The sequence below is a fragment of the Octodon degus genome, unplaced genomic scaffold (genome assembly GCF_000260255.1).
Source record: "Octodon degus isolate 3935 unplaced genomic scaffold, OctDeg1.0 scaffold00094, whole genome shotgun sequence".
Taxonomy (NCBI): Eukaryota; Metazoa; Chordata; class Mammalia; order Rodentia; family Octodontidae; genus Octodon; species Octodon degus.
Genome location: NW_004524670.1, coordinates 923,718 through 942,436, shown reverse-complemented (window position 1 = coordinate 942,436; position 18,719 = coordinate 923,718). Strand labels below are relative to the sequence as shown.

The 18,719-nt window shown below is 38.4% G+C and overlaps 1 protein-coding gene across 1 annotated transcript in view; it reads right to left on the bottom strand.

The window, feature by feature from the left end:
* Rnf20 (ring finger protein 20) overlaps nt 1-18,719 on the bottom strand; it is a 25,868-nt gene that overhangs the window by 1,402 nt on the left and 5,747 nt on the right. The window contains 16 exon segments of the mRNA XM_023722953.1: nt 432-572; nt 735-860; nt 1,625-1,837; nt 3,971-4,120; nt 4,714-4,831; nt 6,050-6,420; nt 6,541-6,662; nt 6,967-7,102; nt 8,171-8,350; nt 10,026-10,145; nt 10,341-10,418; nt 10,590-10,736; nt 12,200-12,318; nt 12,983-13,165; nt 15,015-15,162; nt 15,273-15,440. Of these exon segments, the coding sequence (XP_023578721.1) occupies nt 432-572; nt 735-860; nt 1,625-1,837; nt 3,971-4,120; nt 4,714-4,831; nt 6,050-6,420; nt 6,541-6,662; nt 6,967-7,102; nt 8,171-8,350; nt 10,026-10,145; nt 10,341-10,418; nt 10,590-10,736; nt 12,200-12,318; nt 12,983-13,165; nt 15,015-15,162; nt 15,273-15,440 (2,520 nt within the window).

Here is an 18,719-nt window from a genome sequence, read left to right as displayed (position 1 = left end):
AACCAATCATATCCCTAAACCAGAATTACAACAACTACTGCCAATTCAGTCCAATGAAAGCACAATCTAAGAATTTAAAGTTGGGGCATTTCATTTTATAGTGAGTAGTTTTAAAGTGAAGGTAGACTGGGATAACAGTAACTTGAAGATTTATAAATAAAGTTAGAAAGGCATGAAAAGTAAACGACACAATAAAGAAATGTAAGAACTTTTAAATGTTCTAATGATGTTTAGACTATTATTTGGTAACTCAAACAATTCATGCCTACCACCTAGTAGGCACTATATAGGTTTGGGGGGGATATACCATTTTAGAAAATACATGGAGTTTTTTCCTAAAAGAACTTATAGTCTAATAGGAAAGGACATGCATTATAGGAATGACTCATTCACATGGGCATGAAATGTAAAGAAAAGAGAACTGCTCTTACTTGAGCTCGTTTGAAATTAAACATGTCCTTTTCTTTAGTGACACTGTTCTCCACAATCTCGTCCTGGAAATCATGTAGCTTCTTCTGAGCCAATTCCAGCTGTGCTTTGAGGTCATCTGCAAGCTGGGCTGCCTCCATTGCCTACATGTGACATACAAACAACACCACTTTGTCACCCCTTAATTCTAGCAAGGAAAAATGTTATCCCAAGTTCAAGAAAGGATTAAACTGAAAACTTAACCTACGTTATACTTAACTGCTCAAGACTCCTACTGTATCTGACTGCAGAGGGGTCCACCATACCTTGCGCTTATTCATCTCCAAAGCCTGGGTCCGAAGGCCCAGCTCCTTCTCTCCTGTGCCGATATTGCTCTGCAACAGATGCTCCTTCTCTTCCAGTTTCCTTACTACCTGTAACTGGGCATCCACCTTGGGAAGAGCAAGTGAGATTTGAACAAAAAGAAAAATAAAATTGGCTATTCTCTGGTAATTAAAGCCCCCACAAAATATGCTCCTAGAAATCTCAAACTAATTACTGAGTTCTACAAGGAACCCTTTAAAATACATGAAAGTAGGATTATTAAAGACTTAACACACTAATATAAAATATAGATGCAGAATAAGTAATAGCATAGGAAACCAATGAAAAAAATAGTACTTTCCAAATTGCTAAACATAGAGGAAATATACATACGATATCTTCCATAGACATACTAATTCTCAAAGCTATACAACTACTAGAACATATAAATTTTGGCTCACACAAAAGTCCAAATGTCTTTTTTATAATGTCCAGAAATTCTAAAATACTCTTTTTCTTTAAATTAATGCACCAAGTAGAATTAAACACTGAAGATTAAAAAATAAAATCATACAACTACCTTTTAACCCCTCACCCACAAGTGCTTGTCCCAACACTCAGATAATCATTCTTAACAGTTCTCCTGAAGCCTTCCAGAAATGTTTAAAATCTATGCACATACACTCTAACACACAAAAGGGATAACAGACCACTTGATACATTTTGGACATTTGTTTCTACACTAGCAAATCCATATGTACTTTAATGACTACACTGAGGTCTTTTATAGGGATGTGGGATTTACTACCAGTGTCCTTAAAACATTTATTTTGCAGCATTTTTATTCCTACCCCCGGTTTTTTCCCGACAGAATAGAACTCATCCTAATTACCTGAGTCTTCAGAGTCAAAACTTGATCTGCCAGCTCCTCTTTCTCTTCTTTGAGCAACTTATGGATCTGATTTGATTTGATTCGCTCTGACATGAGCTTAAAATTTGCATCATCTTTTTCTCACAACTGCTGCATCAGACGGATATTCTGTTCCTGCATGTCTTCAAATGCTTGGCCTGTGACATCCATCTCAGAAAGGAGAGCTTCTTCCTCCTACAATGAAGACTCTGATTAGCAGAATCTTCTAACACCAAGGAATGAGCATAGGAAAAAACTTTCCTATAGTTTACTTACATAAATTAATTTAGCAAGAGAGAAACCAGCTTAAGAAATGTTGTTAAAAACCTTAATAATGCCAGTAGGTTAGTCTTTAGATGACAGAAGAAGAAGCCCTATTATCTGAAGTCACTGACATCAATTGTTGAGCTGATACTTATTAGCTGATCTGTACTTAAAGCTAGTTAAGGCAAACAGGAATTACACATTCCTTAATTTAGCAAACTGATCAAGTAGCAGTTGGTTACCAGAACTTCTGTCATGAAGTCTCACATTTTCTCAAACTTCATCACAATTCTAACACTAAATCTGTAATCTATAGACCTTCCAACAGTTACAAACATTCTAAATTTCCTAACAACCTGATAGGTGACAAGTGATATCTAACAAGAGCTATAATTTGTAATTCTAACAGCTGAGCATCCTTTTATGTTTAACAGTGATTTGAAATCTTTTCTGTGAACCATTCATATCTTTGCCTATTCTTCTATCAGGTTTTTTTAGTATCAGTTTTCAGAATTTAAAAAATATATTAGGAAGATAAACTCTGGCAACAGTTTAAAGTATTTCTTCCTTTTAGTCATTACATATATTGACACTACTAACATTGTTTTTGCCACACTGAACTTTTTTATCTTTTAATCTCAAAATTATCAATCTTCCATGTTTCCTCATTTTTTAATTTTAGCTTATTAGTAGATATGTATACACCCAGTCTTTTTGTTATTAGAAAGGTCTTCTCCACTTTAAATTTACAAAATAATTTACCCGCTTTCTTTTCCTTCTTTTTATGTGGTCATCTTTTTAACATGTCAACAATTTATTTGGAAATCAAATATGTATCTTATTTCCAATGTTGCTTTATTTTGGTCCCAAAGCATTTAAGTTTCCTTTTACTGATTTAAAACTACATTGTTAGCATAAATTAAAAACCATGGGTACTTTAATCTATTTCTGAATTTTCTATTCAATCCTAATAGCCTATCTAGTTGTCAAAAGCTATTTTACCTACTGAATCTTTGCTTCAATAGCTAGAAAACATCATATTACTATTCTTTTTCAGTTTTTTCATCATTCTTATTATATGTTGTTTAAAATCAGCCTAGTACCCAAATAAAAACATTACAAAACCAAAAAATAATAGTTATTGGGATAAGAATATATGTATATACTAACCTAAGCACCGATGCTTTCAAAGTAGAACATAGTCCTAGCCTAATCTTTCCTACAATTGTATCAGTTCTTGATAATGTGTTTTAAAAAGGGAGGAAAGTAGATATGATCAGATTTAAAAGCCAAAATTCCACTTTTTACAAAGGTATGTGTATAGGATCTAATGGAAGTTTGTTTTCAAAACATTCAGTAATTAAATTACCCTTCAATCTACTGCAACGCACTATCATCCTGCTGTTCGTCTGTCTTTTTTTTTTTTTTTTTTTTTTTTGCTACCAAAAATCAAACTCAGGACCTCGTGCTTTCCAGGCAGGTGCACGTGCCAATGAATTATATTCCCAGCTCTTCTGTTATTTCTAGGAAACAGTGCAACAATTACTAACAGCACATATATGTGGATTTCCCAGTCATTTTTGGCATCTTCATTATTGAATGTTTATAAAAATTCACCGGGACTTCAAACAGCAGGCTCATCGTGAGAAGCAAATACTCTCTAAAGTTTATGACCCAACAACCACAGTTAGCACACTGGTTATTTATGTATAACCTACTAGGGAAGCACAGTGTTCTCATTATCATATATTTATAATTGTGATGTATATAAAATCTTATATCATCCTTTTCATCTTATATTCACTATATGCCCTAATTCCAGGTCAGCTAAGACCAGATCCTCAATAAACAATGTTTTTACAACTCTCTAGCCATTTGAAAATAAAGTTTCTATCTCCCAACCACACAAAACAAAATAATGGAAGAATTAAAGACTTCAACAAATGCCCAAATTTTTTTTAAAAAGGATGAAAAATATTAAAAGGAAGACAAAAGAATACATTTCACTGGCAGCTCATTTCAAATAACACTAACCTAAAAGGCCAATTAACAAAGCATGCCTACCTGCTTGGCCATGGCCAGCTTCTTCTGCAGGTACTCTATCTGCTCCTCCACTGCCCGGATCTTCCTCAACGCCTCCTCATCAGCCATTTTCCTGTTCTCTTTTTTCTCCTTATCCTCTAGATCCTTGAGTCTTTGCCTTAGATCTTCCAACTACAGGAAGAAGAAAAACACGTAAGAAATGTTGTAATAACTTACTCAAAAATCAATGAATACCATCCATGTACAGTAGGTCATCCCATAATACCAACAGCACACTGACAGAATTATAGGGCAAGATAAATGGTGCATCAATGATACATGATAGGATACACCACATCACACTTTTAACATACTTCATTCCTGTATTTCATGCTTCTACAAGCGCCATTTTTGTGGACTGCATCTGTACCTTTCTTTACAATAGATTTTAATGCTTTTATCCCTTATGTCTCCAAGTTTTAAAAGCGTTAAGACATTTCTCCCAAAAGAAATCAGACAAAATGACCTCTATAGTAATTAAATATACAAGTAATGTGGAAAACACACCGTTTACAAAACCTACTCCTACTCCTACTTATTCTGATGTATCTCATTACCTTGCAGGAAATCTCTGAATCTGCTCAGATGGTCTTTGAAAAAGTAGAAAATGTTGCTAAATTAAAAGCAAGCTTTAAGAATAAGTAAATAATTACATCCTCAACAAGTATGAAGAAATCCCCACAAGTGAAGATTTTCATCCAAATGACAAGTAATGACTAGATTACCTCTGCCTTAGACTTCTTTTCAGCTGCCATTAACTGGACTTTGTCCCTCTGTTCCTTTGGGGCAGAGCGGTACATATCTAGCAAGAGCTTCATCTCCTTCTGGCTCTCTTGTGCCTTTCTACACCATGGTTACAGGGGGAAGAGAATGATGGAATGAGAAAACAAAGAGCATTAGAGCAGGTGAATTCTGAATTAAGCAGTATAGTTTAAAAGGTTTTTTAATCTCTGTTGTACCTAAAACACCAAATTATATACACAGTATTAACAGACTAGTGAATATAGAGACTTAAAAAAAGTAAATCACATAAATGAATTATTTTGTGCTTTAGTTCTCTTGCCTTAAGGTGTAAACATGTATTTCACGTCACTTAGACATAGGCAAGCTTCTGTGGTCCCACTCTTAGAAACTTGAGATTAGGCAGGTATGGGACAGGTGCCAAGTTTAACCAAGGTTCTCAGATGTTCTAATATGACACATGAAGAAAAATGTTCACCTCAGAGTATGAAGAAGAAAAGTGGGAAATGTGGAAGCTTAAAATATACTGTCAATCTCAGTACAGTTCATTACCCATCACTTGAAGAATAATGATTTTAGGTTATTAAACAATTTCCTCTTGAGTTTCAGGTATTTGGGGCTGGGGAATTGGCTCAGCGGTAGAATGCTTGCCTGGCAAGCTGGAAGCCCTGGGTTCGGTCCTCGGCACCAAAAACAAAAAAAAAAAAAATAAACCTCTCAAGTATTTAAGCACAGTGGTCCCTCTCAAATCCAAACATCAATGAAGAGTCCAGCATGCAAAATAGGTAGTCCAAAGTAATCGGTTCTCCTACAACTTCGTGGTTTTGCAGAAGGGGTGACACGTGAGGTCATGATAAAATTAACCTCACTGGATTTCCTAAGAAGTCCCTTAGTATGATCTGACACACATATAAACTAGTTTACCATGATATAGACCAAGTATCATTCAAGTTACAATGAAATGCACTCCACTTAAAACTGCAACTGATGCCAGAATCATCAGCCCAAATCCCATAAAGAGCAGTAATTAAGTTCCAGTCATTCTCTGGCATGTTACTTCAATATGATACTCCTTCTCTTAATCTGATTCCGTGAAGATCCCCAGAGGGTTCACTGACACCTAACACCTCAACTACGCTACAACAGCCAGGCAGGCCATTTAGGCTGTGCACTGAATTGGAAGTTGAGGCCACATTAATTATACATTTAGTTATGTCTAAAATATTACAAAGATCAGACAAGCCGTCACCAACTGCACATTTCACTTCCGATGTCTGCATTTCAGGATCTTAAAAAGTTAACTCTAACTACTGCTCTTACTTCAGTTCTATTTTCAGTTGTTTAATGATTTCTGCTTCTTTTTTCCTTCCATCATCATGTTTCCCCTTCTCTTTGTCCTTCACAGGATCTCTTTCTTTTTCTGACTCTTTCAGTTTCTGCTTCTCTCGTTCTCTCTCCTTTTCCTTTTCTCGTTCTCTTTCTCGCTCCCTTTCTTTTTCCCTCCTTTCTCGTTCACGCTCTTCTTCATCTCGTTTGGATTTGACTTCACTGCCATCCTCCTGAGATGACTTCGACGCTGAAGACTGGACGGATAAGTCCTCAGAATCCTGCTTCAGCTCTGAGGGTTCATCCTTAGCATCCTCGGTGCTAGACTGCGACTGCAGAAGGGCACTGCCGCTACGCAGACGAGTCTGGGAGAACAAAGAAAAAGGAAGCACATGTTGGTTATGGTAACCAGGTTGGCCACCTCACTCAGAGATGGCTGTGCCCACTTAGTAGCATGTAATACCCATTCTGCTGCTGCTCGCTACCTTGTTCAGGTCGGATTGGGCTTCTCTCAGCTTCCGCTTATACCTCAGGACCTCCCCTTTCAGCTGGTGATTGTGATTCTGGAGGCTACTTATGAGATGGCGCATCTCCCGGTTGATAGGGCCTAAAACACAGCAATGGCAACGTTAGGAAGAACTGCGATGAGGGTGAAGGCACCGCAGCGAAAGTAAAGAACACATGAACAATTTCTAGAAAAGAGGGAAAATTACTGAAGGAATACTCTGTCAGAAGTTAAAGTAAAATTGAACAACTTAAAATACAAACACTGAGACTGTGAGGCAAAATGAATTACAAGATTTAACTTAAGGTATTCTAGGATTTTTGAGTTGTTAGTACTAACAAGTCTCTGGAACCAAGGAAGGCACTTACAGCAAAGAAACTGCAGAATGAAGTGAGAAAATCTGTACCTGCTTGCTCATTGGCAGCAAGGGTCTGCTCAAATTCTATCCTCAGCATCTCGTACTCCTTGCGGACCTGGGCCAGCGTGTCTTCCAGCTGAATCACCTCAGTCCTCAGCTTCTTATGAAGACTAACTTCATCTCGCTACATACAGAACAGGGAACCAATCAAATATTCTCACCAGAATGCAGAAATACCACCACATATTCTATTATTCTGGCTCCTCTATTTGATTTGTAAGGATCTAAAAATGAGAAAAGAATGTGCCAAAAAAAAGATTGGATAGCTGAAAATTCCTATTTCATTCAATACTCAAGGAACACCAGGAGAGCTTCCAAACACAAATGCAGAAACTGGCAAGACACTACACACACAAAAGGAAACAGCTTTCCACTCTAAAAATATTACAATTTAGATAGAAAAATCTAAATCATAAAAGAGCATAAAAACATTTATAAAGTATTTAATTCATTTGGCCAGGGCTGGCCAGATAGCTCAGCAGACTACAGTGCCTGCTTAGGTAGACTTGGGGATCTGGGTTCAATCCCTGGCACTACATGCTGTGCCAGCCCGCCCCTGCCCCCAGGGTGCACTAAGTCACTGACTAAGACCAGGTGTGGTGGCACATGCCTGTGATCCCAGCACTTGGGAGCCTGAAAACAGGAAGAGCACTACGAGTCCGATCTACACAGTGAGACCCTGTAGACCCTACACTAAATACATTTAAAAAATAAATAAATAAAAACTTAGCCAGAGGTGCCACTATCCATCATACCAGCACGGAAGGCTTGAGGCAGTCTCCCCAGACACATGCACTCTAGAGGTACTAATCCATTCGCAGTCTCCCTCCCATTTTCATACCAGCTAGTCTCACTGTTGGGAGTGCACCTGCCCTACCTTTAAATACCAGTACACTGGATTTGTCTCTAAGATTCACATTTCACTTTCGCAAAGGACTCAGAGGCTATCTCCCTCATCACTGCACTTCTGGGTACACTGCTATTGTAACCCACTGCACACAAAGGGGTTTATTCTCCTGTGGACAGGAATTCTTACCTTTGTTTATGCACCAGCAATGCACAGTAAAGACCTACAGTTACTCTATATAAATGAATGCTGAATAAATGAGAGAAGTGCTGGACATGAGAGAGTAAACTTGGAAAGTTTATGAGCAGAAAACCTTAAATACAGAACATGAAGTAAACCCACTACCTCAATGAGCTCCACCTGGCGCTGGTGGGTGCCCCTGGTGCCATGAAGCAGGGTGTGTGCCTCATCCAGGTGTGCTTTCAGCTGCAGGCTCTCGTTGTACAGGACTGAGAACTGGGACTGCATGCAGCGATACTCGGGGGTTTCCTTAACCACCTCCTCCACTGCGCTCCGCAGCTCCACCTTAGGAGGACCCAAGGGAGAGACAAGTCAGGGACCGGGGAAAGAGCCACTGCACGAGCCCTGTGAAGCCTGTCAGGATGTGTACATACTAACCACAGAGAAAATACTTCTGCCATGGTAACAAAAATAGTTCGTTTTTCCTGAGCAGCTGCTGGTTTAATTGCTCAAACATTGTAAATGATTTTACTTAGACCAATTGTGCTTCTTTAGTTCAAACATCTTCATTGTTATTTATTCACTTGGAAACAAATTAAATTATAAGACAGGTTACTGTCTTAAGAGATGAGGAAGACTGCCAGAATCTTCTTTTTTCCCTCAATACCCTGATGAGGGAAAATCCTAATGGACAGGTTTGAAAACCAGCAGGATCACTGATCATGTTTTTTCTTCCATTCTGGCAGACAGAAACTGTATAGCCACATGTGTCCTACCTTTGGCAAAAAATAACACATAAACGGCCTGTCCTCCCACAGAATATACATGTTCCTTACATGCATTTTGAAGTATCAACAAAAATTATAGTGAAGGTATACAACATATTTTGACACGTATATCCACTGTGATTACCATAAACAAGTGCCATTCTTATGTGGTGAGAACATTTAAGGCCTTAGCGTATCTCAAGCATGTAATACTACAGTCCCTATGCTGCACATTAGGTCTCAGAACTTGCTCGTGCAACTGAAATTCTGTGCCCTCTAACATCTTCCCATCATCCAGCCCCCAGGAAGCAACTCCTAATCTATCCTCTACTTATATGAATTACACTTTTTTTAGGTCCTATACCCAAGTGAGATCATGCAGCACACACTTTTCTGTGTATGACTTATTTAGTATAACGTCCTCCAGATTCATTCATGTCATCAGTGACATGCTTTCCTTTTTTATGACTGAAGAATATTCCACTGCATGAGTCTATCACATTTTTTATCTACTCCATATACAGATCTCATTTCTTTGATTAAATATACTCATAACTGATTGTTTGTTTGTTTGAGGTTTTTTTGTTTTTGTGGTACCGGAAATTGAACTCAGGATCTTGCATTTGCCAGGCAAGCACCTATTCTACTGAGCTATCTCTCCAGCCCACTATTTTGTTTTTGATGCTATTATAAAATGAGATTGTAATTTCTGCCTCATATAGTTTATTGCTGGAATACAGAAACAACTAATTTTTCATGCTGTTTCTACATTCTGCCAGTTTACTGAATTCATTTGCAATCCTTACAAGTTTTTTGGAGAAGTACTAAGAGTTTCCTATATACAAAACATGTCATTTGCAAAAAGATAACTATTTCCTCCTTCCCAATTTGGAGCCCTTTTATTTCTTAAATTCTTCCCTAACTGCTCTAGTTAGAACTTCCAGTATTATATTAAGTAGAAGTGGCAAGAGTGGCCATCTGTGTCTTATTTCCAATGTTAGGGGGAAATTTCTCCATTTTTCACCACTGAATATGACGTAAAGTGGAGGCTTGTCATAGATAGTCTCTATAATGCTGAGGTACATTTCTTCTACATCTAACTCACTGAGAGTTTTTACCACGAAAGGACAGTATTGAGTTTTGTCTACTTTGTTTCCCCTCATAAATGATGCATCTTCACAAGTGTTTATACCTCCATGTGAACTAATCATCAAAAGCCTGGTTTTACTGTCCTACACAGATGTGCCTCCCACCTTCAGCTTTTCATTCTGTGAAGTGACCTCCTCAAAGTCTTGCCGAAGTTTCTCCAGTTCACAGTGTCGGTTCTGAGCCAACTCTTTGTTCTCCTCAAGCTCTGCATTCATTTCCTCAAACTAGAAAGGAACAGAAAAATTGCAAATGAGAATAAAAGCAAAGAATTTTTAAATCATCCACATTCCCAAGTTTCCCATATTCACTGGTCCATTCATCTAAGAAATCTGACTTTATCACTGGTAAACCTATCTAAGCAGCAGGCACAGGACCTGACACCAGAGCAAATACTGTCCTACACAGACCACTGGCCTTACCTTCCGGGCATTGATTGTGATTGTGCCACCATACAGACTGCTCCCTGCTCCATATACCTTGTAACCTTTTGAATTCACCTACAGAAGAAAAAGATTCCTAGTGAGAGATCTGAAGATTTTAGCCCCACAAACCAATATACTTTACAAGGATCAGTCTTTTTCTCCAAACAATACTTTTTCTCCAAGTTCTTTCTGAGAAAATTCCTTAAAATGATTCTAGACTCCAAGTTATAGTAAAACAGCACTGACCCGTTCTAGAACTTCTGCTAAGTGTCGGTTGAGTCGCTGTTCTCTTTTTCTAATTTTGTCAATATCCCACTGCAAATCATCAATCATGGACTCCAAGACAGATACTCGTGACTCTGCTGTCTCCACCTTACTCTGCAACTTGGAGAACTACATTATTCCGAAGACAGGCATTCAGAAAAACATATTAAAAAAGAACAAGTTAGAAAAGGTATGGCTTACATCGCTAGTTTAAATTCTCGTAATTCTTTGACAATCCTCCCATTGAAAAGTGCAAGCTAAGTCTTCTTTTCTTGAATCTGAATGAACTTTAAAGGCCAATGAAAATTCACATTACATAACTTCAAGCTTAGGTTAGAAAGTCAATGTAGGACCTGCCTGGTGTTCTTAGAATACTCCCTGGAAGAAGGCAGTGGCCACATAAGAACGCAACTACACTAACCCTATGGCCATGCAGAAGTACCACAGGCATCCCAGCAGGCAGGAAAAGCTCTCAAGATGAGCTCGCAGTTGACTGGGGACATTCACAGGCAGCTATAACCATCCTGTACATCAACCCAGATGAGCAAAACAATGTGCCCCAACTTACTAATGCTGAGATCTGGGGATGGGTGATAAAATGAAGGCATTGCCATCTTGGCAGCACCTACTTTATCTTAAAACATTATAGCTTCCTTTCTTTCCTACCCTACTCCACTCTAAACCCTCTAAAGGCCCCTGAGAATCGATGTGTATCCATAAACTCCCAGATGATTCTCATGCAAACAACCCAGATGGACCTTAACAATGGCATCTAGAAAACAAGAGTACATGAAGACTGTGGCTCTGAAATATAACGGGTCTATATTCAAAATACTGAACAGTTACCGTCTATTTGCCCTCAGACTGATCATTATCCTTTTTAAATTTGTCTGCTTAATAGTAAAATGAGAACTAGTTTACCATTAAAGATAGTATTTATATAGTACTTAAAATTCTAGTCACTAAGTACATAGAAGCTTGAATTAGTAGTCAGCGTGAGAAGTCAGAGTCTGAAACAAGATAGGTCTCAATTTGAACTAAGCCAAAATGATAACCATGAAGGCCACACATATCTTATAAGGCCTCTTATTACTATAAATAATCTTACGTATAAAGGCCCAGATCTTGGGCATGGTTTGGTCTTTGGCACTATTTATGTCTAAGTCTGGATTAAAAGCTCGTATCACTCAAATTTCCAGGACATAATCAATGCAATTTCCCATATCCCATATTCTGCTGAATTTTTATAAAACCATTCTTTAGTAACACTGTTCCTGTATATCATATTTGAAGTAATTCATTATTTGAAACTTTAGACTTTCACTGTGCTTTGTAAAATCCCATAGGATGCCATTTCTTCCTAAAGATGAGGATCTTAAAATGTCTTTTTAAGTACAGGCATAGTCAAGGAGAAATAGTCAATTATTTTCTTTTATCCCTTCCTCAGATATTGGCTTCTCAGACCTGCATGCATTAGCCTGCCCGGTGTGCTCTTCACTATCAAAGTAGGTCCTCTAGAGTAAGAGGACTCAGAATCCTGAGTCAACGTCTGCCAGCCTTACTACAGCCATCTCTTCTTTCTAGTCAAGTACCTCTTGAGACATGGTATGATGCTTCTCCTGAAGCAAGTCTGTCAATTCCTGTAGCCTCATATTCTCTTGTGTAAGGAAGGAATTCAGCTCCTGTACTGCTTCCTCCACTATCAGACTATCTGAGAAAGAAGAACAGTACTTTAGTTTAGTTGAAAGAAAAAATAATAATTAAAAATAAAAAGGCTTTGGGGCCGGGGAGATGGCTCAGTGGAGTAAGCGCTTCCCTGGCAAGTGGAAGGGCCTGAGTTCAATCCCCGGCTCTGTCAAAAAAAATAAAAAATAAAAAGACTGAGAATATAGCTCTGTTAAGGCCCTGGCTGCAATCCTCAGCACTGTAAAAAGAGACAGAAACCGAGACAGACACAGAGACAGAGAAGAAAACATACCCAAAACTAATTCTTTAAAGTGAAAAAAATTAATTCTGCTGCCTATAAATATAACTCATTAATATAGTCTCAGAATGGGTTGACAAAATTCTTTCTTAACTTTCTGAAAGACTATCATATGGCTCAAATGTGAAGAATTCTTAAAATACTAATATGCCACTGTATAGTCATTACCAGAAAAGACTAGGATTTCAAGCAATTTAATTAAAAGTAACAGGTTAAGCTGCAAACTACAAATCAGCATGAGTATTTTCTTTTCCTTCGGTGCTGGGGATTGAGCCCAGGTCCTCACCCAGGCCAAGCACATGCTCTAACACTATGCCATGTATTTCCAGACCTATAGGAGTGCACTCCTATTCTTCCCTCACTGCTCCTCGTCCCCAGGCTCTTGCCTCACCTCCACTGTTCAGTTTCCGGGATAAGAAGTCCACCCTTTCTTGCAGTTTATCATAAACAGTCACAATCTGGGACACAGCTCTGCGAGAGGACTCCACGCGCTCCTGCAGCTGAGATTCCATCTCTTCACTGGAACTGCTGGCCAAGGTAGCAAGGAAAGAGAAAGCCGGCTCTTGCCCCTCCCCTGCGAACACAGAGGGGTAAAGAAGAAGTGTAAATTCTTTTTTCCCTTTAAATGGACAGTGTCACAAGGCCCAACTTTGAAATCTAGATAAGACGCAGCGATAGAAACCATCATTAAAAGGAAAGCAAGAACTTGAGGATTAGACAATTAAAAGGAAAGCAAGAACTTAAGGATTGGGCAATAAGGAGAGGGCAAGGAGAAAAGCTACAAAACATGACGGGGCAAAGCCATACATTTATATACACAAGATGGTTAAGGCAATGATCCTGAGAATCTTCAGCAGGTTTTTGAAACTAGCAGTTAATTGACAGGATTCTCACCCTGACTAACTATATATGCTGACACCTGTGAACTAAGCAACTGCACTGAGGATAGCAATGTGTAATGGTAGGGTCATGCTTGGAATGCCTGCCATTCTGGTCTTCTAAATACATACTGCTTGTCATGACATACTAATTACTGCCATACTGTCTCTCAAGTAAATGTTTTGTTTGTTTTTTTTAAAGAGGGTAATAAATGAAAACAAGAGACAAGAAAAAAAATGTTACAGGACTGTCGTGCTACAATGTTGTATATGGTTAGATTTTTAAATTTCTGTGTAAAAATATGTAACTGTTTATTCCTACTTTCTAAATTATTTTTATTTTTTTTTTCTTCATATTCTGTACGGACTTAAAGTTTAACATATTAATACTCAATAGAAAATACCTGTTCCATGTTATGCCTAAGATGTTTGATATTCAGACAGTGAGGTTAAGCTCAACTGCCTATATTGTCAGTTAATAGTAATAAGCTTCTCTTTTGGAGGGTTAACAACCTAAATTTGCAGACCAAAAATTAGAGAAAAAGAAGGGATGCAAGGACAGCCAACATTCTGGCCCTAGCATTTCAAGGTCAGTGAAAACTCAGGACATAGGAGAACCTGTGCTATAACATCATATAACTCAGTTGTGTCCCAAATTTTCTGATCAAGGAGATTATGGGGCCACAGCAGAAAGTGATTGATGACGTAGAGTATGCCTAAAGAGAGTCACATGGAAAGAAAACTATTCTCTCAGGCTTTCACAGAGAACAAACTGGTCAAGCAATGGCCGTGACTCATCCACATGGCTGACGCTGACAAAGGAGCTACAAACTGCGATACAGGGTCTCAGGATAAATCCTGAGGGGATGTGACTGACCTTATCAGATAAAAAAGCTACATTTCTTGTTATATAGGTCTTCCTTTATCTTGGTCTTAACTATCCAGCAGAAAAGTATAATAATGAGGTATAAAAAGTAAAGCCATATTAATATGCTGAGCTGTAAAAGGCTCAAGTCAACAACTTCTGACATTGCCAGTCTTATGGAAAATCCATTACTATTGTGGACTACTGGACTATATTGGAATATTTTGCTGAATTCATGCACCTATAATATTTAAATGACAGTGGAATACCCTTCTCTGACAAAACTAAACAAAAAAGGGGGATACAAATGAAAGACCATTTTATATCTGTATATTCAAATGAGGATAGATATATAGCTACATTCTCTTAATTCAATGAATAGAAAGATTTGTTCTAACAGTGTATGTAAACAGGCTATCATGACTGCATCTTGTACAATGAATAATCACTAAGAGAACAATATGCAATGTATTAATTATTGAAACTGTACTACTAATCGGAATTGTAACTGTCTCATTGCTATTTCTCAATAAAATTATTATTATTATTTTTTTTTTGGTGAAACCAGGGATTGAACTCAGACCACTGCACTTGCCCCGGAAGCATTTATTCCACTGAGCCATCTCCCCGGCCCCCAATAAAATTATTTAAAAAAAGAAAAAAGAAACCACTATAAACACCTCTCTCTCGGTCATCTTTGCGTTCTTGGTTGCTATCTGAGTCGGGTTCTGGTTCAGGCACAACAAGCGCTTTCCTTTCTGTGAGTAGATCTCCCAAGCCCTGCTCCAGATCATAACGTTTAAGGATGATACGGATGTTTTCATCAAACTGGAGAAACATACAATTAAGAAAAGAAGAAAAGGACACGAAATTTTAGAAATGAAAAAGGTTCTAAGAACTAAATTGCTCATACAAGTCTGAATAAGTAAATACGATACCTGACTCCAGTACCGGTTGACAATCAACAGGGAGGCGTCATCTGTGGCCTGTCGCCGTTCCAGTTTCTCGATGTGCTCACGCAGTTCATCCTCAATTGCCTGGCGCTGATCCAGCATTTCTGCGAGCTTGCGGTTTTTGGTTTGCAGTGTTCGGATATCTAACTCCTCCTGCTCCAGGAAACCAGATTGTTAATCTCCACAAAGAGATTAGACAAATAAACTGCTATACTCAACAGCATCTATTACTTCATTGGGGAAGTTATGAAAAAAGATGTGCTCATTAAAATAACCTTACAGGCAGGAGACAGGAAAAGGGGTACTGTGGGACTGTCCTGCTACAATGTTGTATATGGTTAGATTTCGGGACTTATGTGTAAACATATATAATTCTTTATTCCTATTTTTTAAATATATTTTAATTTTTAAATTTTTTTCATTATACTCTGTAGGGACTTCAAGCTTAACATACCAATATTTGATGAAAAATACCTGTTCCATGTTATGCCTAAGATGTTTGATATTCAGAAAGATAGTAAGATTAAGCTCAACTGCCTAGGTTGTAAGGTAATAACAATAAGCTTCCCTTCTGGAGGGTTAACAACCTAAGTTTGCTGACCAAAAATTAGAGAAAAAGGAGGGACGCAAGGAAAGCCAACATTTGGCCCTAGCCTTTCAAAGTCTGTGAAGACTCAGGACATAGGACAACCTATACTATAACATCATGTAACTCAGTTGTATCCCAAGTTTTCTGATCAAGGAGATTATGGGGCCACAGAAGAAAATGATCCATGATGTAGAGTGTGTCTAAGGAGAGTCACATGGAAAAAAAACATTCTCTCAGGCTTTCACAGAGAGCAAATTAGTCAAGCAATGGCCGAGACTCATCCACGTGGCTGACACTGACAAAGGATCTACAAACTGCAGTATAGGGTTTCAGGATAAATCCTGAGGGGATCTGACTGACTTTATCAGATCCAAAAGCTACAACACTTGTTGCATAGGTCCTGCTTTACCTTGGTCTTAACCATCCAGCAGAAAAGTATAAAAACAAAGTATAAGAAGTAAAGCCAAAAAAGAAAGAAAGGGCCGGGGAGATGGCTCAGTGGAATAAGCACTTCCCTGGCAAGCGCAAGGGCCAGAGTTCAATCCCCAGTTCCACCCCCCCCAAAAAAAGTAAAGCCATGGTGTTATGTTGAGCTGTAGGGGACTCAGGTCAACAACTTCTGACATTGCCAGTCAAGTGGAAGACCCAATAATATTATGGACTACTGGACTATTTTGGAATATTTTGCTGAGTTCACACATCTATAATATTTAAATGACGGAACTAAACACAAAAAGGGGATACAGATGAATAACCATTTTGTGTCTGTGTATTCAAAATGGTTAGGATAGATATACAGCGACATTCTCTTAATTCAATTAATAGTGGGATTTGTTCTAATAATGTTTGTAAATAGGATATCATGTCTACATCTTGTACAACAAATAACCACTAGGAAGACAGTATGCAATGTGTTAATTATTGGAACTGTCCTACCAATATGATTTGAAACTGTCTCACCGCTATTTCTCAATAAAATTATGGAAAAACATAAAAAAAAACCCTTACAATAAATATCTGGGTTAAAAGATAAGGCACAGGTGACATAAGAAGAGCAACAAGCAAGCCCACCAGAACCGCAGCCTCGCCATCTCTGCTCCATTCCTGTGTACTTCTACAAAGTTAAGTGACAGCGTGCTTCCACAATCTAGATTACCCTTTGCTTCAACTGCCACCGAGTTCTATTACCTCCATACAAGGCATTTATTCAAGACTGACATCTAGTTTCTCTATCCAAGTCCTTGCTAATATGCATCTGGTGACTTCAATGTACATATGAAAACCCCCTAATTCTCCCACCTAGGTTGTATTTCAAACTCCTCAAACCCAATGATCATCCCCTCCAATTTATTTCAGTCATGAATTTCAAAAGCTGTATCACAGATATATGAGACTTTGCTACATCTGTACTCTTAAGTTCCAACTTCCCATTCCCTGAAAAAAGGCACATACGCCAGTCCTTTCAGGTCACTTAGGTCTCCAAAGTTTTCAGTTCCCTTTTTTTCTCCCTTTCAATCATCTTTTATTTCTACCAGCTTCCATATGCTTATTTTAACTTGAAGTACATTCCTTCAAAAACCTGTCTATCTCGATCTCAACTGTCCACCTTATGTTCTATGTGTGTGAATAGCCTGTCCAGTCCACTCATCCAGACACCTGACTATTCTACTCCTATCTCCAGTATGATGAGACTTCAAATAAAGTCGTTAACCAGGGAAACCAGTGACGTAACAAAACGAATTCTAACCTGAGCACATCTTATAATTTGTGCAGAAACATTCTTTTATTTAACAAGTGAATGTCCCTTCTCTATCCAAGCAATATCAAACTCTATTGAGCTCTGTCCCTCTCACATCACACTACACAGGTGGCCCTGCTTCCTATCTAAGAGATCAAAATTATAAGACAGGAAATACCCCAATTCTCCACCTCCCTGTTCCATTCACACGACTCACCAACATATGTGCACACATTCTGAAAATCTCAAGTTGTGCTGAGGTTCTCTTCTCCTCTGTTTCTACTAGTCCTCACCTCATGAGTAATGCCACACATACCTTTAACCCCTCTAGCTCCTTTCCTAGAATAAACTGGAGATAGGCCCAGGGGTGGAATAACCCAAGCAAAGAAAGAGCACGCCTTATGGTTTACTTTCTCACTTTAACTAGGAATGAATAAATTTTAATGTTAGAATTGCTTATCAGAGCACTATTTTTATTTTTCCTTTCTTCTTGGTATGCAGGCTTGTCTCAAACTCGCAATGATACTCAGGCCTCAACCTCTGAAGTGCTGGGCACTAATTTCTTGTTCTTCTGTTTTGGTTAAGACTTTTTTTTTTTTCCCCCCAGAACCAGGGATTGAACTCAGTCCCTTGTGCTTGCCAGGTAAGTGCTTACTCCACTGAGCCATCTCCCTGGCCCCTGATTAAGATATTCTTGATACATCAACCTACACAGTTTCCTCCATTGTACCAGCTTATTCATCCTAGTAATAAATCATATCCTTAGTCCCTTCTCTGAACATTGCCTTTTTTTTCTTGCTCTAACTAAAATCTAAATGAGAACATTATTTCCTAGTATGCTTTTCCAATGGTAGCTGTTTTTCTCCCACTCCTTGAAGCCCTACACCTAGAGGCAGACTTTATCTCCCCCGTTTTCCCATTGCTACTTCCAAGTTATTATTCCACCTATTCCACTAAAACCTCCTAGCTTTAAAACAGCTTCTTGCATTAGTCTTTACCAGGTGCCATCCCATTTGCTGACCTTCTAGAAATACCCAGGTCACTCATTCAGTTCTCAAAGATGTTACTTACCCTACTGCTCCTTTTATAATTCTTTTTTTAAAAC